Genomic DNA, 19,783 nt, shown 5'->3' on the forward strand with positions numbered 1-19,783 from the left:
GGTACGGGAGAGTTAAGATATCATGTTTCTCCTCCGAAACATGAGGTGTCACTAGCCTGTTTCTTTTCACACTACAGCCCATGACCAAGCTCACACAGACGTGAGTCAGAGGAAAACATTTCATATGTAGCTTTGGCAAGCAGTCCAATGGCGCCCAATCCACCAGTGGAGGTTTCCAGAAGGTGCAGGATCGCGAACCCCTAACAGACTGAACCCTACCATACCCTGGGTGGCGTAATCGGCAAACGCACATCGTTCTATGGTGCTACCAGCCACAGGCGGCACAGTCGACAGTCTGGATTTGGCCCGGTCCGGATTCGACCCGAGGCCGTGGGGATCGTCCATGCACCACAGCGTGGCGCCTTAACCAAATGAGCCAACAGCCAAAGGCATGTTTTCTATTAAATAGGGGGCTCTAAGAGAAGTTAAAGAGAACTGCTCCTTCTCTCCCAAACCCTACCCCCACGCGGAGTTCGATTCCTCTCTTCAGCACCGCTCTGCAGTTTGTGACCCTCAGCAGGGTTGCCAGAGCTAAGGGGGCTCTTCGGGACAGCGGCAATCCCTTCCACGTCCGCATTAGCATTGGCTGTAGGCCATGGCAACGAAAATGCTGCCAAACCCTGCCACGCCCCTCAGAGGTTTTCCTATGTGCCGCTGGGAGCGTTTACTTAATTGTTGCCGCTCACTGTTAACCCTTTCATTACAAAACAGAGCAAAAAAAATAACTTTTTTCTTAATTCTGAGGACATGTGAAAGGATGCTGAAAATGTGTTGGCTCCCTGAAAGGCCACACATGCAGATTACAACTCTTAATGTACGATATGCGCTCGATGGACGGAAGGCTGTGGAGGTCTGGGTGATGCTAGTGCCAGTTGGGCTTTGCCCTGTTCATTTACATGCACGCTGTCTCCTCTTAAAACCGGCTGTTTTACTGCAAATCTTCTTTCATCTCCTGATGCAAAACGCATTGGTGATTGGGAGATTTGCGGTGAGGGGCGTTTAAATGGGATGCCTGTGGGTAGTGCCATAAACATAATTATTACTGATAAATACGCCTCATTTGTGACAATGTGGCAGCCATAAAGGCACTCTTCCATAAATCAACCCCCATTTTTCCAGCCAGACATGAATATGTCACCAAGGCCTTTTCTTTGAGCAGTCAGCAGATACATGTTGACCAACTACTCCTAAACTCCACCCCCATCTGTGAAAGCCCCACCCACAGTATCCTTGCCACAGCCGAGTGAAGGAAACCCCTGAAGCTGGACTCACTTGTGCATGTGCTCCACTCCCGCCAGAATCATGATGCTGTAGGTGATCCCACTCTGAACCAGGAAGTGTAAGGCATACCTGCAACAAAAGGCACAGAGACACGGGTCAGTATCACAAACAGATGGGGGGTTCACCGCTCAAAGACAACAACACTGGCTGGTGAGTCACAATGAACACCTCATTTATAGTACCCATCACAGCGGGCCATCTGTTTCAAGGAACATCACAGTGGGGTCACCTCACACAAAATAAGACTGGGAGTGTAATCCCTCAGCAAATATCAAGGGGGTTCTCTCACAGGGGATACCATAAGGTAAGAGTCAACTAACGGTTATATCTTAACTGTTAATATCTCTAAAGTTATAATACTAAATATTACTCAGAAGGTAATAGGTAATTGCCTTCTTCGGTCATAACGAGTAAAGATAATAATAGTGACTAAGATAACTGATCCTACTAATTTCCTGAAAAACATCAGGTCCTGTAACCCTGAGAGAGAAGTCGACACGTAGCGTACGCCACAGAAAATGGGCCAGTCATCTGGACTTGCAACAAAAGCCATTCGGCCCGAATGCAATGTGCATTCCTTCACCGCAGAGCAGGGCTCATATCGCAGCAGAGCCAGGCCTCCCGTACCGTCGACCGGAGTCACGGAGGGGAGGCGGTCAGACGCCACTCTCCACAAACAGCCCACAGACCGTGACCTTTGAGTCAAGTCAGATTACCCAGCGTGCATCAGGAGCAAAAATGCCACCTCTTGTTTCCAGTACAAACAGAAATAGCAGGAAGTGAGCAGGCGGGGGTGGTGTGCCGGGGCTCTGGGTAGAGTACGATTCCCCATTCCAACCCCCCCCCCCCCCCCCAGGCTAAGACCTGTCAGATCTCATTCAGATTGACAACTCGTGCTTTACAGCACCACATCCTGTCCAGGAAATGCAAGTAACCAATGAGAGAGCTGAGCTGAGCGTCTGCACTACAGTACAGAGCGTGCACTCCGAAATACTTAAAGCTGGTTATTAAACACCAGAGGAGCGAGGGATCAAAGTAACCGTCTCAGGAACGGATGTTTCCCCTGATCACACACTGACTGAGCCAGCAGACAAAACAAGATCAGAAAGGTCCTGGATGATCAAAAACCCATTCAAGTTCTGGAAATGGCAATGTATTCCACAGAAGTTTTTGATAGGGAAGAGAGGATTCAAAAGGAAAGGAGCTGTGTGTGCATCTGTGTTTGTGCATGTGCTTCAGTTTACATCTCACCCATAAGAGAGAGAGTGTGCATCGTGTACGTTCGTGTGTATGTGTCTGTCTGTGTGCGTGTGTCTGTGTATATACGCCTCAGTGTGTCCACATGAGTGATAGTGCATCATTTCTGTGTGGGCGTGTCTTGTATCTGTGTGCGTCTGTCTAGAGGGGCTTGTGGAAATTCTGTTCAGCAGGCTATTTATACCTCCGTGGACAGGCGTGATTACATTCACCTATGGTTCAGAAAATTCCAGTCATTTTCTGAAACATGTGAGCATGCAGCACTGCAGTTCAGAAGTGTGCACTCCTCCACTGCAGTTGCCCACGACCCGGAGGCCATTTTCTGCCATAAGCCACAGCACACTGAGCGAGTGCTCACTGGAGGGGAGGTGTATCTGCCATTGAGAGCATGCACCTGCAGGTTACCAGCTGCCGAGTGGCCAGAGGGCATGTACATACGAGTAACCTGAGAAACCGTCTAACTTAAGCCCGTAGCATGACAAAAACCAATTGTTTAATACTACTGTTGACTCCAGGTCTTCAAATTTTACGGCACACAAAAGTTTTACTCTTCGCATGAAGGCTCGCAGTTGGCCAGTTCCCTTGTCCCACAGCCGCTTAACGAATCGTTTAGCATGTGTATGATGCGCGACTCGGTCCTGGGCCGACTGAGCACTGTAGACAAACAGCACAGAGCGTGCCAGTAATTAAACGGTGCTCACATGCAGCTCAAACAGGTGTGCAAGTATGGTTCAGTAGAGCAGGACGCATATAAACATGTTTATGCAAATCTCGGGTCTCATCCATTTCAATAGAATGAAATAAGTGCATGAGCAGTTTATTTTTAAAGAAGTACAATTCTTCTTTTGTTCGGCTTATTGAAACAACAGCAGTTAATAAGCAAATATTTTTTGTTGAAGTAATTTAATGTTGAGTTGCAGCATATTGATAAAGCCCAAAATAAAGGACTGAGCTCTGAGACTTCTGAACATAAATATTGCAATAACCTGTCAGCACACACATAAATCCAGAAGCATTTCCAGCAATTCAATGAATCAAAAATGTACTGTAGTATTCAGTCACTTCTCTGATGTCACTAAATAAACAGCTACAGATGATACATTTGACATATGATACATATTATAACAGATGCTGATGGAACATGATACGGATCTCAGCAGACACATATGCAAATGGCTCTCACAATAAAAAATAGAAATTAAAAAATGGAATATAACCCATGTTGGCCTTCTGCTATATGATCGCATCAAAACAATGAAAAGAGATAGCTCTGGAAGAGAAAACGCAGGACTGTGTCCCTTCTGATCAGGTCCAAAATGAGAATTACTGTCCAGCTAAAAGGTCTCTCACTGTACTGCATTTCAACATAATTTCATCATAGTCTTTTCAGAATCTGGTAGTACAGAATTCACATAATTTTTTTGGGTTTTCCATATTTTTCATATTGATAAGGCACATAAATTATGACCCGGGGGGAATTTAGATTCAGTGAATTCAGCTGGGGGGGAGGCCCTGTAATGATATCCTCTCTCTATAATAAAGAGGGTCAACAGTGAACAACACACCTCGCAGCATCGAATAAAGTTACAGGCCTGCGAGCTCTCTCTCTCACCCATTCATATGCAGGGCTGCAAGCGCACACAAAAAGTCTCAATTACACTGAGGCGAACCGATCTGACAATCACAGCGGCGTGTTTAAGGACAACGCCACGGCTCGCCGACAGGATATCGGTTACCCCGCCGGATCGACCCGCTTGCCCCTCGGAACGGGGGGTGGGGCCGCGGGGGTGGGGGGGGGGGGGTGGGAACCCGAGACGCCGTAAGGCACTCACCAGCCGAAACAGAACAGCGCAAAGTGGAACCCCAGCAGCGTGGCCACCATGTGCCGGACGAAGGGGCTGGTTTTACTGGGGTGGAGGTACAGGCGGAACCAGAACGCCGTGAGCAGAGCGAACAGCTGGCAGACCACGAAGTTCACCTGGGGGGGCAGACGGACAGACAGACAGACAGACAGAGACAGACAGACGGACACATAAAGACAGAGGGACACTTCAGTGCACGGTCAAAATGTACGCCAAGTCTTTGAGCACTGCTAAGCGTGGTTGGAAGGTCACATTAGAAACACAGACTGAGTATTGTAATTACTGCTGCTCAGTAGTAGTATACTGCAGTACTGACATAATATTAACCAGTTCTTGGAGGTAGTGAGCATCAACAAACTAGCCATAAAAACATTTTTTAACACAGCTGTCCTTTACATTTCCCACAGTTCCAAAGTATGCCCTTTCTCAGGTTAACAAAAATCCACCGTCCTCGTCCTTTCCCAGTGTGTGACTGGACCCCATGCTATGGTATGAAATCCAAACTGAGCCAGTGCTGACAATGGCCATTAGCAAACCGTAAAGTGCTGTAGCATTGGCCAGGGAGGGAGGGTGGGATTCATTCAGATGACTGTCTCATTGTGCATCAGTGACCCCCTGTGGTCAGTCAGGCACCTGCAGTCCGCCTGTACAAGCTGCACATTAAGTGTTCCCCTCAGACGCAATGACTGTACGAGCCCAACTGGTGGACTGTGGGACAAAATGAAACGGTGAGCAACAGCAGCACGTGCTCCAGAAACAGGATATGTGATACGGGATAGGGAAGGTTGTAAATTAGAATAAGTATAAGATTGAATATAAACTGAAGAAAAGCGAAATCACTTTTTACAAATCTACATAGAAAACATTAGAATGAGAGAGAGAGAGAGAGAGAGAGAGAGAGAAAGAAAGAAAGAGGCTTAAGTCCCACCCTGATGTTAAACATTGAATATTCTATCCCTAGCATCGCAAAGTACCAGCAGGTGCTCTTTAACATTCATAAACTCCCAAACAACTTCAATATAGACTCACAAGGCTAAGCCAAATCAGGAGGGGCAGCGGTGCCCTCTAGATAAATCACAGAGCACCTCACACACAATGAATAAGCTGCCACCATTGACGTCTAATATACAGCATTAAATCTTCGCTGGGGGCTATTGTCACAGGCAGCGCGGAGTGACAGGTCCGTCCTGAAGCTCCCGGACTCTGCGGGCTGAATAACAATGGCACGAGGTGACGGGATGCCCGTCTTTGATCGCGCCGATCGTTATCCTCTCAGATCACATGCTCACGCGATCGTCGAACGCGCTGTGCTGAAGCACATTCTGAGATGAAATCTCAGCTCAGGTCCACCGTCGTCTACCTTCCGCCCCCTCTTCAGTGCTTATAGAAACAAAGCATTCTGGGAGACTGACAACGGCCGTTGGCATCCCCCGTTGCCAGTGGTGTAGCCCTAGCGCAGGCCTTGCCAGTGGTGTAGCCCTAGCGCAGGCCTTGCCAGTGGTGTAGCCCTAGCGCAGGCCTTGCCAGTGGTGTAGCCCTAGCGCAGGCCTTGCCAGTGGTGTAGCCCTAGCGCAGGCCTTGCCAGTGGTGTAGCCCTAGCGCAGGCCTTGCCAGTGGTGTAGCCCTAGCGCAGGCCTTGCCAGTGGTGTAGCCCTAGCGCAGGCCTTGCCAGTGGTGTAGCCCTAGCGCAGGCCGTTTGAGGGGAAAATTCAAGGCAGGAGGACCATAAGGGAGAGTCGACCAGGACAATCCAATTACAGAGGAGAAATATAGCAGAGAAATTCAGTTAGGACACACCATACCCTCCAGCACGCTAAGCGTTCCTTTCTAGGAAGTTGACAACACTCACTGCTCACAACTTCCTGTACAACACAGTACAGGCTTCAGGATCTCTCTCACAGCATAGATAAAGGAGGTTTTACCCTCCATTTCCCTGTTCCTCAGCCCTGACATAGTGCAGGACACGAGAACCTATCATTCTTCTGCGTATAATTCATTCAAGCGTGAGCGGAGGGTGTCAGTTTTCAATGACACCTTGCAGGGTGAGCGGACCGTGCTCTCAGACAACCGAGCGCATCCGAAACCCAGCCGGTTTCCCTTTTTTTGTGTGATGAAACCCGCGATTAGCGACGGAGGGCTGACCGATCGGAGCTCGGCGTGCAGCCGTCTCTCAGCGCTGTTAAAACATGTCAGCCGGTGTTCTGTTCGGAGAGATAAGTCAACATCCAGCACCGTGGATCAGCGAGCCAGAGCTCAGACAAAATCTGCCTGCCACGCACGCGGCACCCCGCGCGCATCCCAAAACATCTTCCCACCTGCCAACAACCACCTTAACAAGGTTCCTCCCGGGAGACCAAACATTATGAGGACAGGGGAGTGTCCTCCCTCACCAAGCGCACAAGGTCAAGAGGAAAGGCCTCATACGAAAAAAATGCATTCAGTTCGGATTGAGACAGAGTCCCTAAAATGTGACTTTAACTTCCGAATGACATCCATAGGCTATTAACAGATACTGACAACAGCTAAAGTCACTTGCAAGGCTGCATTCCAAAGCAGCAACGTGTTCAGCATTCCAAAGGTGCCTTTTGTTACATCACCCTTTTGGTTACATCACCCGCAATGACACACACTGTACTCCAGCTGACCTTGAACTGCATCCTTTTTTTTTTTTTTTCCTCGGCACAAGATGGAGTAACATCCAGGCTGGCTAAAGCCTAAAATTAGCCATTTTAAAAAGCAGCAGGTTAGCTCTGAAAGGCTAGCACGCCAACCAGTCAGTTCAGATGGAGTATCATATTTCGTCACCACTACTTAATGTGGCTATTCAAATCGATTCAAAATACTGGATTGGTACCCACTGCCCTTTATATCTGGGGTGGAATAGTCCTCACAAGCATGCAGCAAAGAAGCAAACATCACACAACGCATCAGAAGACAAAAAGATGAACACACTCTCTGGAGAGTCTCTCCAGCCCCTCCTGAAACCACATTTTGAAACCTGTCACTCACTGGGTGACACTGATACAGAATTATTGATTGCTAGTCTGAGAACACATCCACACAGAGAGAGCCTACTGCTAATGCTAGAATGGTGGAGCATTCACTTTCCATTGTTATGTACTTACAACCCTAATGGCTGTTAACCCAACTTACTCAGAAATATATTATTGCGTTGGATTGAGGTCAAAGGGGTAGCCACACACAGATTCTGCATCCCTCAAAAATGGACAGAGCTCAAGCACTTTCTATGGAACTCCTACACTGACAGAAGACGGAGAGAGCAAAGGGCAAACCATAATTGTGTCCACACTTTTACGTACACTTTACGCATGCCGAAAGATGAAAGGAGCTGGACTTTTTGACGGACTGTAGTATATGCAATCATCCATTAACGGTTTGACAGCTAATGGTGACTTCCTCATTCCGTTCCTCTCCCAATATCAAACCTGCCTGTTTCCAGAAGCGCCACCCTTCCACTAGGCATTCTGGACAGATAAAAAGCGGACAGTGATAACACATGACATAACAAAAGGTAACAATGATAGGCAGGATTAATGGCTACAAACAAGAGAGCAAGAGAAAGAGAAAAAAAGAGAGAAAGGGGGAGGGCACGGAAAGGAAGAGAAAGACAGTGAGACAGAGACCAACTGAAAGCCTGGTCTGGCTCAAAGCATTTAGTAGCCATGGTACATCCCCTCCCTGTGGTTCTTAAATGAGGTTCAGAAGGGGGACGACAGCCAATCAGGCGCCTGCTCGCACAACCGCCCCGGCGCATTCATAATGGAGCCGATGCAGCCCCTAATGCAACTCCTACACGAGACGGCCGCACGTGCCACAGTGTCTGCTCAGCTGCCCGCGTCTTGACAGATGTTCCGCCCCAGTGAAAGTCACCTTGAATGAACGCACAGGCCAGGCGACCTGCTAATCAAGAGGAGAAGGAAGCAGGGCGGCGTTAAGGCTTGAGCGGAGCAGACTGCGGCTTTCTTTGGACCAGCCTTCTGAAAAGCACAATGCCATTTGCTTCCTTGCCAGTGTTTTGACTATCTATAAAAGCTCTACATAAATACAATACATTATCATTACTTTTATTATTTTTTATCATTGGGATAATAAAAAGCATATTTATTATTACTTTCTTCTGCCCTCTTTTTAACACAAGCCTGAAAATGACATACCCAAAGTAAAATGACTACTGAACCCTTTTCACTACAGGCATAATACTGATCTCTTCTGAAAGGTGAACGTTGGGAGTTTGTTTTCCAAGAAGCATTGTAGCATGTTGTCTTTGTTTCTCCAAGTTAGCACGTTTTTGGGACTAAAAACATTTAGTGAGTTTTGTTCGCTGGATCCTTGGCATGATAAGGACCCAGTCTTTACCTTGATTCATGTCATCTGTGGATTTCCAAAACACATGGAAGGTGAGGACCCCCAAGCAAAGTTTTGTGTCCACATGTAACAACTTAAGGAACCACTGACATTATAACATTGGTCAAACAGTTTATAGAGATATAACTGTGAGTTTAACATCTTCAAATGGTATGTTGTGTGACAAGGCATACTAAATGATATATATGGTGATAAAATATTTCACCATAAAAAAAAAAACAATGAATACAAATAAACCCAATCCAGCCAGAATACGGGCTGGTGGCAGTGAAGGGGTTAAACTCTCCCAAAAATAGCACACATGCAAAACAGGATTCCTGTTTCTTTTGATGATGCAAAACTAAGTTAAAAGATTCCCTGTGTATTCCTGGTTTAGCATGTACCCTGAGACTCAAACTTAACCGTCCAATCAGGCTCATGCATTACTGAGCTTCAGTGGCGCTGCACATGTGGTAATTGCACCCTATTAAACAGAGGCAGCACACAGAGGAGATCTTTGCAGAGAGGATGAGTTCTGATGGCAGTAAGAAAAGCCTGGTGAAAACCGGGAAGCGAAGGGCCTATATTATTAAAGTGAGTCAGAGCAGGAGCACTGATCTGGGATCAGGTTTCCCCTGTCCGTATCTTAACCTATCCACTATGAGCCTACAGGCAAAGCTGACCCTAGTTCACTCTACTCTGGAGATACTTTGAGAAAACTGCTTTGTGAATACTGGAAATTTTTGTGCCAGTAATACATTTTGTACATGTTGTCAGTTCTGTAAAATGTGTATCTGCAACTTTAATATATTCCAGCCTCAGAGCGTGTGCTGTTCCACACAAGGTTCTGATCTCCCTTTCACCCATGGCTCTACACACTGATCCTATAATCCTTTTCTGACACCCAACAGAGCATTTCACACAGACCCCAATACCATCAGGCTCCATCCACGATTTCACACAAAACCCAAACACCCACACACACCATTCATAATTTCACAAACCCCATGTTCACCATGCCCCAAATGCAATTAATTCAGTGTTTGACACTGAGGAGAAAGGTTCCACTTCACATGCTATGCTACCAGGGAAAGCCAAAGTGAGAAAAAAAAACCTTTTCCCAGTCCAAATAGGGCATCTGAGTGGAAACCAGGACACTGCATGTAAAAACATACATTGTTGTATGCAACCTGAATTGCTTCAACAAATATCATGGAGACACTCTTATCCAGAGGGACTCAGTGATATTTATTGAAGCAATTCAGGTTAAGTACTTCGCCCAAGGGTACAATGGGAGCAGCCTGGCTAGGAACTGAACCCACAATGCCTTGCATTACAAGCCCACTTCCCACACCACTATACTACATGTCCAAATGAAATAGGGCTTGCCTGTCAGGTGGTTCACTTTTTTTTGAACCAAAACGGATTAAACGGATCACCACCTTACCAGATTTGAATGCTTCGCTGACATGATTCATTAGGTGGCTTGTAACATGATACAGACCTACATGGAAAAACCATGTCACTAAAGTGATCTTCAAGAGTAAGTGATCAGTTACAGTCAGCATTTTGCAGTAGATGTTTGCCAAGCCTGATTTTATAAATATTTTATTCCCAGATTTGATAGTGGTTCTGGTTCTGAATTGATTTGTAATGTGTGAATCATGTAATAAACAAGTGTTGTAATTATACAATTCAGCAAAGGCATTAGCATGTTGGGGCCCAGTATTTTCCCAGCACCTTTAAAACCAAAAACAAAAAAAGCCTAAAGTGGACCCGAGCCCTTTGGCAGAGGGAACGCAAGCCAGTTCCTGAGAGAGGGAATCAATTTGAGATAAAAGAGGAGTTTGTGATTTCAGGAAGCAACCGAGCCAAAATCCCAGGTTGGCAGAGGGAGCCCAATTAATTTCTTTAATTGGTCATGCACTCCCAAAACAATAGACATTGATTTTCAATGTTATACTTCACTGAGGTCAGCAATGCTACATTCATGACCGTACCAAGTCTTTGTCTTCATATTTCCAATTCAAGATAATCTTTATTTTCCCAGGTAAGGGGGGTACAGTCAGTTTCAGAACTACTGGTCCCCTTGGTAAGTATGACCATAAAGGCTGTATAAAAACTGGATACAGCCTGGACAGGAAAGCCAAGGAGAAGCAACCCACAAGTGCAGCACATCTGTGCGAACCATGCTGGTATGAACTTTCAGAACCATATGACTGCCCTTGTAGAAAAAATGCCATGAATATGCTCAGTAGTTATTACTGCAAATGGGTTCTATTCTGATGTATCTAAGACTTAGATATTGTTTTTGCTGTAAAATAAAACATGTTCACTTCTTTATCTCTGATTGCTTGAAAATTGCAGGTGTACTAAAACTTTCTGACCAGTAGTGCATTTTCTTCATGTTTCACTTCTTTTATTGATGAGAATGGAGGTGGCGAAGGAGCTCTACTTAGGATTAGGTGCCACTGGGGCAGTGGGTAGGGTGTCATCAGTGCCTTGTCACCCTCCACTGTTTGAGCACCACAGGTAACGGAGAGCCAGGCAGAGTCCACAACACCCGCATAACCCAAAACCTCCCTCAGCCGGAAAAGAGCTAATACTCTATGGTGTTCTTCGAATTCTGAAGAGAACGCCTAGGCGAGGCGATTTTTGCACTGCGCAAACTGTCACTCTGGTCAAATGCTCTCGCAGCATTCCAGCGCCCCGTTACGTCACAATGGGCAGAGGGCTGCAGCTGCTGCTGACTGCAGGAGACTGGGGGGGGGGGGGAGGGTGGGGAGAACTTTCCGGAGCTTCCAGGCCGTTAGACTAACACAAACACAAACAGGGCATATAATGAGAGCGCTGTGTGCAGAACATGTTATGTACTGAAGCCACCCGACGCCCGAGGTGTTTTACGCGGCCGCCCATCTGTCACTTTAGAACTGCCTCGAACAACACGATAATGACGGCGATTACACCGCAACCTTGAAAAAACAGACTGGGGCAAACAGCATTGTATTGCTTTCCACTGTAATCTCAGGCACGGAAACCCAAAACAAGAGCCGGCGTTTGCACTGCACGTGCTGAGGGTCCATAAATTATTCTGTCAACTGTACGGTCCGCTCTTCACCAGCTTCACAAGAGAAATAATTACACAAGAAGAGGGGAGCAGAGGGGGAACTGCAGGTATTTTGAGTTCACACAAATGTTTTTTAAAGCCGTACCACAGGGCAAAGCCGGTGAATTCAGATTTGAATGTGCATCATTAATGCGCCATTCGATCGGCATGGTAACTCCTCCGTAACCAGGTAAACGATGCCTGCAGAGTCATTAGACTCCTCTTTTCCTTGGGGGCTGGGTATGCAGGGTCTGAAACTGACTTTTTGCTGAACCAGCCACTGTCTCTGGTGGATGAAAGAATTTACCAGACACTTGGACATTTTACCAGACACTATTTTTTACCCCCGAAACTATACGAAAATGAAAATCGCAGAACCGCATGATCATGCTTTGTAAAATATTTTTCTACAGTGCTGTGAAAAAGTATTCTCCTGTTCCTGATTTCCTCTGTTATTGCATATTTGTCATATTGAATGGTTTCAGATCTTTAGACAAAATGTAATATTACACAAAGTTAACCTGAGCAAGCACAAAACACACTTTTTAAATTATTATTATATCATTTATTTCATGAAAAAAGTCAAACATCCATATCACCCATGTGAAAATTTGGAATGGGGAAAGTGCTTTCCTGGCCCTGTGAATTTTTAAAATATATTTCACAATGTGACTGAATGAACAAACAATAGCAATTACAATATTTAGTCTTTTTCTTTAACAAAGGCAAGGCTACCAAAGTTAGAGCTACATCTCTAATAAAACAATGTATGTCACTCAGGAGTGTTATATTGACTTTTCTTTATCAAAGTAGCCCATGGAAAAACAGGGATTTGTGGGAGTTGAAGTCTCGCATTCTGAAGCTAATGCTTGTGACTGCTGTAAACGCACAAAATTCCATGCATGTTTCGGGAACTTTCAGCAACTTTTGATTTCTACACGACAGTATGCCTGGTAAATTGGTCCCGTTTAATAGACACTGACATGGGGAGCTAGTTTCTGACCCTGGGTATAATAAAATGGAAGAGAAAGCCAGCAAGGCCTAAACCCCCCCCCCCTCCTCCCCCAGTGGAAAAAGGGGGGTTTGGGAATTCATTTATTGAACTGCCATCATTGCTCACCAGCAGAGAGAAATTGGCGCTAGAAAATAATGGAAACCCATTTCGTTGGAAGAAGGGTTGCTCACGCAGAACATCATGCATAAGTGAGAATTGAAAGGTGACATTGTCGTGCAAAAACTTGGACCGAGCCCCCCAAACCGATGTGCTCCAAACACTGATAGACAAAACTGTAGCATATCAACAGAATTGGAAATTATACAGGAGTGCAGGCAATTAAACAAAGAAGTGTGAACAACATCAAAAAAATGCAGCACAGGATCAAACACTGGCTTTAGAGATCAGAGGGCAGAGGAGACACAAGAGCCACACTAAATTGTTTTAATCAAAAATGCTACTCCATTTTGCCATTTTGGACAAAGAAAAATGGCTACCAACATCACCCTGCCATTTTCACTCTCAGACACGGGTTCCTGCAAGAGGGCAGGGTGTCAGCTGGTTTTGTTCCTGGCGCATCTTGCTCGACGGGTGTTGGTGTGAGGGTCGGCATGTTCCCAAAGTTCTGCCTACAGCAGATCTGCTCAACCCAAATCACTGAACACTCGCAGGGCCCGAACACTGAACAACCCTTAAACTACAAATACCAGAAGTAAAATGGGGTTGGTGAAATGAGAAATCAGAAAATTAGGTTTTTTAGAGAATAGAGTTTTTTTTTAACTGCACTTAAAGTGTGCCTATTGTCAAATCAGTACAGTATTCACACACGATAGACTGCAATTTCGTTAAACATAAACATGCCTAGTTTACAGGAAGTTCCACGACAAAACCTAAGGACATAAAAAGTTCACTTCTGATTTCAAATCCGATTCCAAATTTGCTTTTAATGCTTTTTAAAGCCAGGTAGCTAAATTATCCAAATTAGGCTGATAAAGATTGCTGTGAGCACTTTAACATTATAATGCTCAAGAAAAAATCCCACAGACAGCAACATTACCATGTCAACAGTGGCACAGATTTCTAACGTCAGATCTCCACGGTAACCAGCTTTATTCAGTCATTCTGTCACAATGTCATATGCCCTGTAAAACTGCTAGTTCCCCTTACACGCTACTGGTTGCCACGTTTGTGCCTGGTTGCTGTCAGTGCAAATATGTTCACAACATCATGGCAAATGTACAAATATTTACGTTATAAGGTCGGGTGAGAGACAAGAGAGCTTAAAACAAATGCATAATTTAACATTTAAACCAATTAAAAATAAGCAATGGCAACTTTCTTTGCGCAGTTCCATAACCCTTACTCTTAACAGTAACGAAGGATATATTATATCTCTTGATACTTTATTGTAACTAGGAGAGGTCAAAGTTCAAAGTTCAAAAATGCAAAGTAGTAAGGAGAGGATGTGGAGAGCAAAATATTAAAAACAGCAGTTTCTGGCACCTATGTGGATACTGCGTCATTATTCATCACATTAGGCTACGGTTCTTCAGTTGTTCTGGAGGTTTCCAGAGGCTGTGAGAGCGAGGGAGGCTGAGAACATGGGGCGCAATGTTCTCTGGTCCCCTTCCAAAATGGAGCCCCTTCCTCCGCTGAGCCCGTCCTGCTCGGCTCGGTGTAACGCACTGTGCCCGCCACCTCGTTTTGCGACGGGGGGAAGAAGAGCTCATAAATTAAGGATGAGTTTACCCTGGAATCTGCTCACACACTGCCGCAAGATAGCATCGCTCCTCACATTACGGAGCCATAAACGGCTAGCGCGCGCGGGTTTTTACATTCCGTTTATTCTGTTCTTACATTTCCCTTGCATTATTTATACCAGGGTACACAATCCTCCCTGACTGTCTGTTATGTTATAAGAAACGCCATCACAAATCTAGATGTTTTTTTGTGGCCTGAATGGGATATATGAAAGTTCTATTCAGACTGTACATCATCAGCTCTTACTTTTGATATTGCAATGACAGATATGTTTCTTTACGTCAAAGTAATTTCGTCAACTGCTGCATTTTTTTTTTTTTTTTTTTTTTTTGCAATGTGAATCACTTGAAAGAAGAGTCTAAACAAATAAAAGCCAGTGACACAGACGATCTAAAGAGATGAGTAACGAGCATCTGTATGAAGTCGGAATGTCAAATCGTAAGCTGTGATGAAACTTGCAGAAGTTCCCGTAATATGCACAGCCAACACCCAAAGAAAAACTTTGAATTCCCACTGCAAATACATAGCCAGTAAAAATTTAACAGAGCTGATTGGGGGCTACAGTTATCGTAGCTGATAGAGCATTTTCATTCAAGGGAGCACTCCACCCACAAAGAACAAAAGACAGTCACACGTCACATTCGGGCACATTAACGCTGCAAGCAAGCAGAGATGATGTCGTGGCCAATAAATCATTCTTACACAAGCAAATAAAGCAGCACAGAAATACGTGCATTAGCTATACGGCTGTTAAGCAGCATTCCTTACCAAGGAAACAATATATACAAGTGTGGAAGGGCAAGAATGAGGAAGAGGGAGCGAGAAAGAGAGATACATAATTGCTTACAATAGATATGCAAAGCAACGGAGCACTGAACAAACAAGAGAACAGTAAAATGTACAGTGTTAATTCAAGTCTAACAGAATACAAATCAAACAAGGACTCCGTGGACTCTGTAAGGGTTGCCTTTACACTGGGCATGTGTCTGCGCATGTTACTGTAGCTGCACAATCTGCCTATTACTTTTATGGGCTAGAGACCAGCGTTGCGCAGAACGAACCACTAGTTTTTAACTGCATAAACCGCTGACGCAAACAGATTTTTACTGTCTAGTCACAGAGCGCAACTTCCCCTGAAAACACGCGCCCACAACCAAGATGTACATCTGCAGACTATGTCAACGGCGTATTTTGAATTTCAATTGCGCGCACCTGCGCGCATTCCGGTGAGGTCGCTTTCGCTTTCACAGTTTGCTACTCGGCTTTTCAGAGGAGAACCTTTCACGGTACTGTTCGACGGGCTATCGATCAGGCCATGTCTGACACCTCTGGCTCCGACACACGCACGTGCGCAGCACACACTTACGTCCCGAACGCACACTGTCTGTTCTTTAATTCATGCCCGCTGACGTTTCTAGTTACCGTCTAGACTGCCTGGCCACCCGGTATCACGTGAAGTGAACTTTTATCTTTTGAAAGCCATACCTCGAGGGAGGTTTGGATGTTCTTGGGAAGGTCAAATTAAGGCCAGAAACAAACGCGCTACATCTTGGAAAGCCTCACAAGTGGCGAGGATAAACTGGCTTGTATACCCTTGGGAAAAGAATCAGGGCATCTTCTAAAGACATAGGCTACTGAACTAAAAATGCCTGGTAAATGTTCACAAGGCCTTAAAACAGTCCGCACAAAGCCACTCAAAAGAAACATAAGTGTATGCTAAACCTGGAAAACATTATTCATGAAAATAGATTAGACTTTTAAAAAACATTCATTTCACTTAAATATGTTTAAGTGAAATGAATGTCATTCCCAAATCAATTGCACTTATATTAATAGCTGCAGGCGATTGTGAAGGTGATGGAAGGAGGAAGCTATATCAAAGCCTTGAGGACCAACAGTGAGCTTATGCTACATAATACAGACAGAACAACCTTGATGTTCCTAATACTGGGGTCAGCAATGAGAGGTAGGCCTTACAGGATAAGGTCCTCCTGAACGCTGATCATTTGAATAAGTTCACACAAAGAATGTGCTGATGGTGGAAAATCCCCCTTATTATTTGAAACGAAGAAAAATATACTTGCCGGCTGCAATAATTATTAAGAAGGTGAACATAAATAATGCAATCATAAAACCTACTCTGTTCTGGACATATTCCAATACAATTAAAATGATATACAAAGTACATCAAACCTCTGTTTATCCTAATGCAACGGTCTTCAGCATTAAGTAGACTTGAACAGGCAGGATTGCAGTCAACTTGTTCAGTTTAACTGCCTAAATCAGAGAACCGTGCTACTGCAACAACAACAAGTCTTTCTACTAAGAGAGGAGTTTAGGCATATAAAGAAAGCATGATGAAAAGGTCAGTCTGTAAAATTGACCACGTTTTATGGGGAGAAATAGAAAGGGATGGGTTGGCTAAAATAATAATAATAATAATAATAATTAGTGCTCCAATTATATGTCATTCAGCCAGAATGGGATTTGTTCTGGCACTTCACAAAGAATAAAATTTTTGCTCTAAAACGGAGCTGGCATCCTAAAGAAAAGGCTTGAAACATTCTAACTGCCATGGAAAAGGATTATAATCATGCATAATGGATTTTTTCTTTTTTCTTTTTGGACCTGAACATTTGCAGCAAACGTTGCCCTCATTATTCCTGTCACATTTGTCCATTGCCCAAGTAAGCTGTAAATGGGTAGTTTTAGACCTTTAATCAGGATTCCCACTGGCTGTCTGCTTTCATAAAGACCAAGCCAATGCTTGTCTGTGGCTTCCTGTGAGAACTAGCAGTTCCTCAGTAAACCTCCAAAACTAAAAAAAGGTTTATAAACAAAGGGGCCCAGTCGCACACATTTGCCCAGATTCAGTCAATTTCCTTACCTTTGACTAACAATTAAATGTGATAACTAGTTTTCTCTTTAAAAATGCAGCGTAGCAATAACTGTTTTCTCCAAGGAGTAAAGGCATTTACAACATATTTACACTGAAACTTAATATCTAAATCGTGTTATGTCTAACACGTTTTATAAATTAAAGATTCACATTCTTATCACTGATAAATTCATTGGATATGCAATGCACACCAATTTTCAGATGGAGACAATGTATTCTATATACTTAATATATATCTATATTACTCTTACAGATGCACCTATAAAGCAACAATACTACCAACAGCGTAAAGCAAGCTTGCTGCACTGACAATGTTGGCCATTTGACCGCGAGGGAAATCAGTCAATGTATGTACAGTCCACGCAGAACCCACGATACTCTTGAGAAGCATCACCCTTTGAAAAAAAGAAAAATATTAAAGCAAAGCACACATCAGCCAGCCAGTGACTAAAAACAGAGAATACAGTCATGTAGCGATATGTAGGTCAGAAAAAAATCTGAAGTGAACCGTTTATGACCGAGACTATTCTAGTGATAAAACCTTCAAGGAAAAAAATAACTCCGCATACAAAAATGTTTTTATAATAAGTGTAGCCTTATGTGAAAAATATCTTAATTAAATATCATTAAACACTTCAGATACGATTGAGAATATTCTGTGGTGTGCATAGTTAAATGCATTAGTACTGAGAGCAGCGATTCACCTTGTGGCCGAACATCTATCTATCTATCTATCTATCTATCTATCAAAATGATTGAAGCCGTTCTGCCCCTCCTCTTCACACACAAGCAACTGCTGTTATCAAGTGCCACCAGCGTGACCGCGGTGGCTGCAGAGCCAGTGCAGTTCTCCAGCACAATGACTATGCAGCTGAACCGGCAGATTAGAGAGGAAAGGAATGAACGGCCGTCAGCTGCAGGCACTTCAGAAGACAGGCATGTTATTCCGCGCCCTCCCAAATTGATGGCGCGTGTTGCAGGAAAACGCAAAAAAAAACCATCTGCATATATTAAAATAATGCTTTGATTGCTAGCAGCTGCGCTATTTATGCGCAGCTGTGATACATGGAACCCTTTGATTTTCCGTCTCAAAGTGGTCAGAAATTTAAAAAAAGGATGTCGAACGGGGAAATGCACTCTCTCTACAAAGCAGCCAGCTGATGGGTCTAATCCGCCTCCGTGCCACAAGGCATCCTGAAGAAGCTTGTTGCTAGGAGACCTCAGCCTACAGCAAACTAAGGGTTGAGGTACAGAAGAGTAGCAGACCAGTTTTCATTACGGCCCTCTCTACTGTGCACACAAACACAGACACAGACAGAGACAGAGGGCTGTAGGGGCCACCTTTGAATCACAGACACTGAGTACCTGAAACACACTTCAGTGCTAACAGAATGTATGAGGAACAAATGTCTTGAATGGATGATAGGAACCATTATGGGTTATGTGTGTGTGCATTAGGGAGAGAGACAGTGAGACACAAACATAATATTTTACATGCAATGTGCCGTAACATCCCAAGACCTCGTTCTGAAGAGAGGTTCATATAAGGTGCCAGGGTTTGTGGCGATATAGAAATTCTGAATCAGATGCATGGTTTTTATAGGGCTGGGAATAGGGATTGAATGCTGTTCAATCACAGTTCACAGCATTGCTACCACAACAGTTACAGGCCATCTTTCTGTTATCTACTCCTGCCGACATCAGTCCATGCAATTTCTACAGTGACTGTGCCAAAATGAATGCATAAATCTTGAGCCAAACAAACACCGCAAACAAAGCTGTAAACATTTTACCAAATATTAAGCTGTCTGAATAGTCAGCATTTCTTATATAGTTCCTCTAATGCATTTTCATTATGGGTCGTTCAAGGGCCCCATCAATTTCATTTAAATGCATTTCCCCGGATTCATACTTGAAATTTACTTTTCATGTACATTGTTCAGATCAGCATTTTAGTGCACACCTCTGAAATATCTTATAATTACACTTCAGCAGCAAGGCAAGCAAGAGCTCTTGTAATCCACGGATTCTGGCACAGCTTGCCAGTGTATTTTATAGATACAGGGTGCAGCCAAATAAGCTTTATTAGGGCTTTTATGTAGTAAAAACTGGAACCATTTGGCTGGTCATGGATTGTAGAACTAGGTGACCTGAAATTGCATACATAAAAATAAATATAATAATAATTGAATATAATGCACCCTGAAACCAAGACAGATCAATGGTGAATAGTTCACAGAGTTTGAAAATAAAGAGAA

At 44.2% G+C, this 19,783-nt stretch overlaps 1 protein-coding gene across 1 annotated transcript in view; it reads right to left on the minus strand.

The window, feature by feature from the left end:
* Positions 1-19,783, minus strand: part of mboat2b (membrane bound O-acyltransferase domain containing 2b) — a 60,240-nt gene that overhangs the window by 24,090 nt on the left and 16,367 nt on the right. Inside the window, exons 2-3 of the mRNA XM_064339807.1 lie at positions 4,371-4,516; positions 1,273-1,350 (exon numbers count right to left, since the gene is read on the minus strand). Coding sequence (XP_064195877.1) covers positions 1,273-1,350; positions 4,371-4,516 — 224 coding nt within the window. The remainder of the gene's footprint in view (positions 1-1,272; positions 1,351-4,370; positions 4,517-19,783) is intronic.

Source organism: Anguilla rostrata, chromosome 6 (assembly GCF_018555375.3).
Source record: "Anguilla rostrata isolate EN2019 chromosome 6, ASM1855537v3, whole genome shotgun sequence".
NCBI classification, from domain to species: domain Eukaryota; kingdom Metazoa; phylum Chordata; class Actinopteri; order Anguilliformes; family Anguillidae; genus Anguilla; species Anguilla rostrata.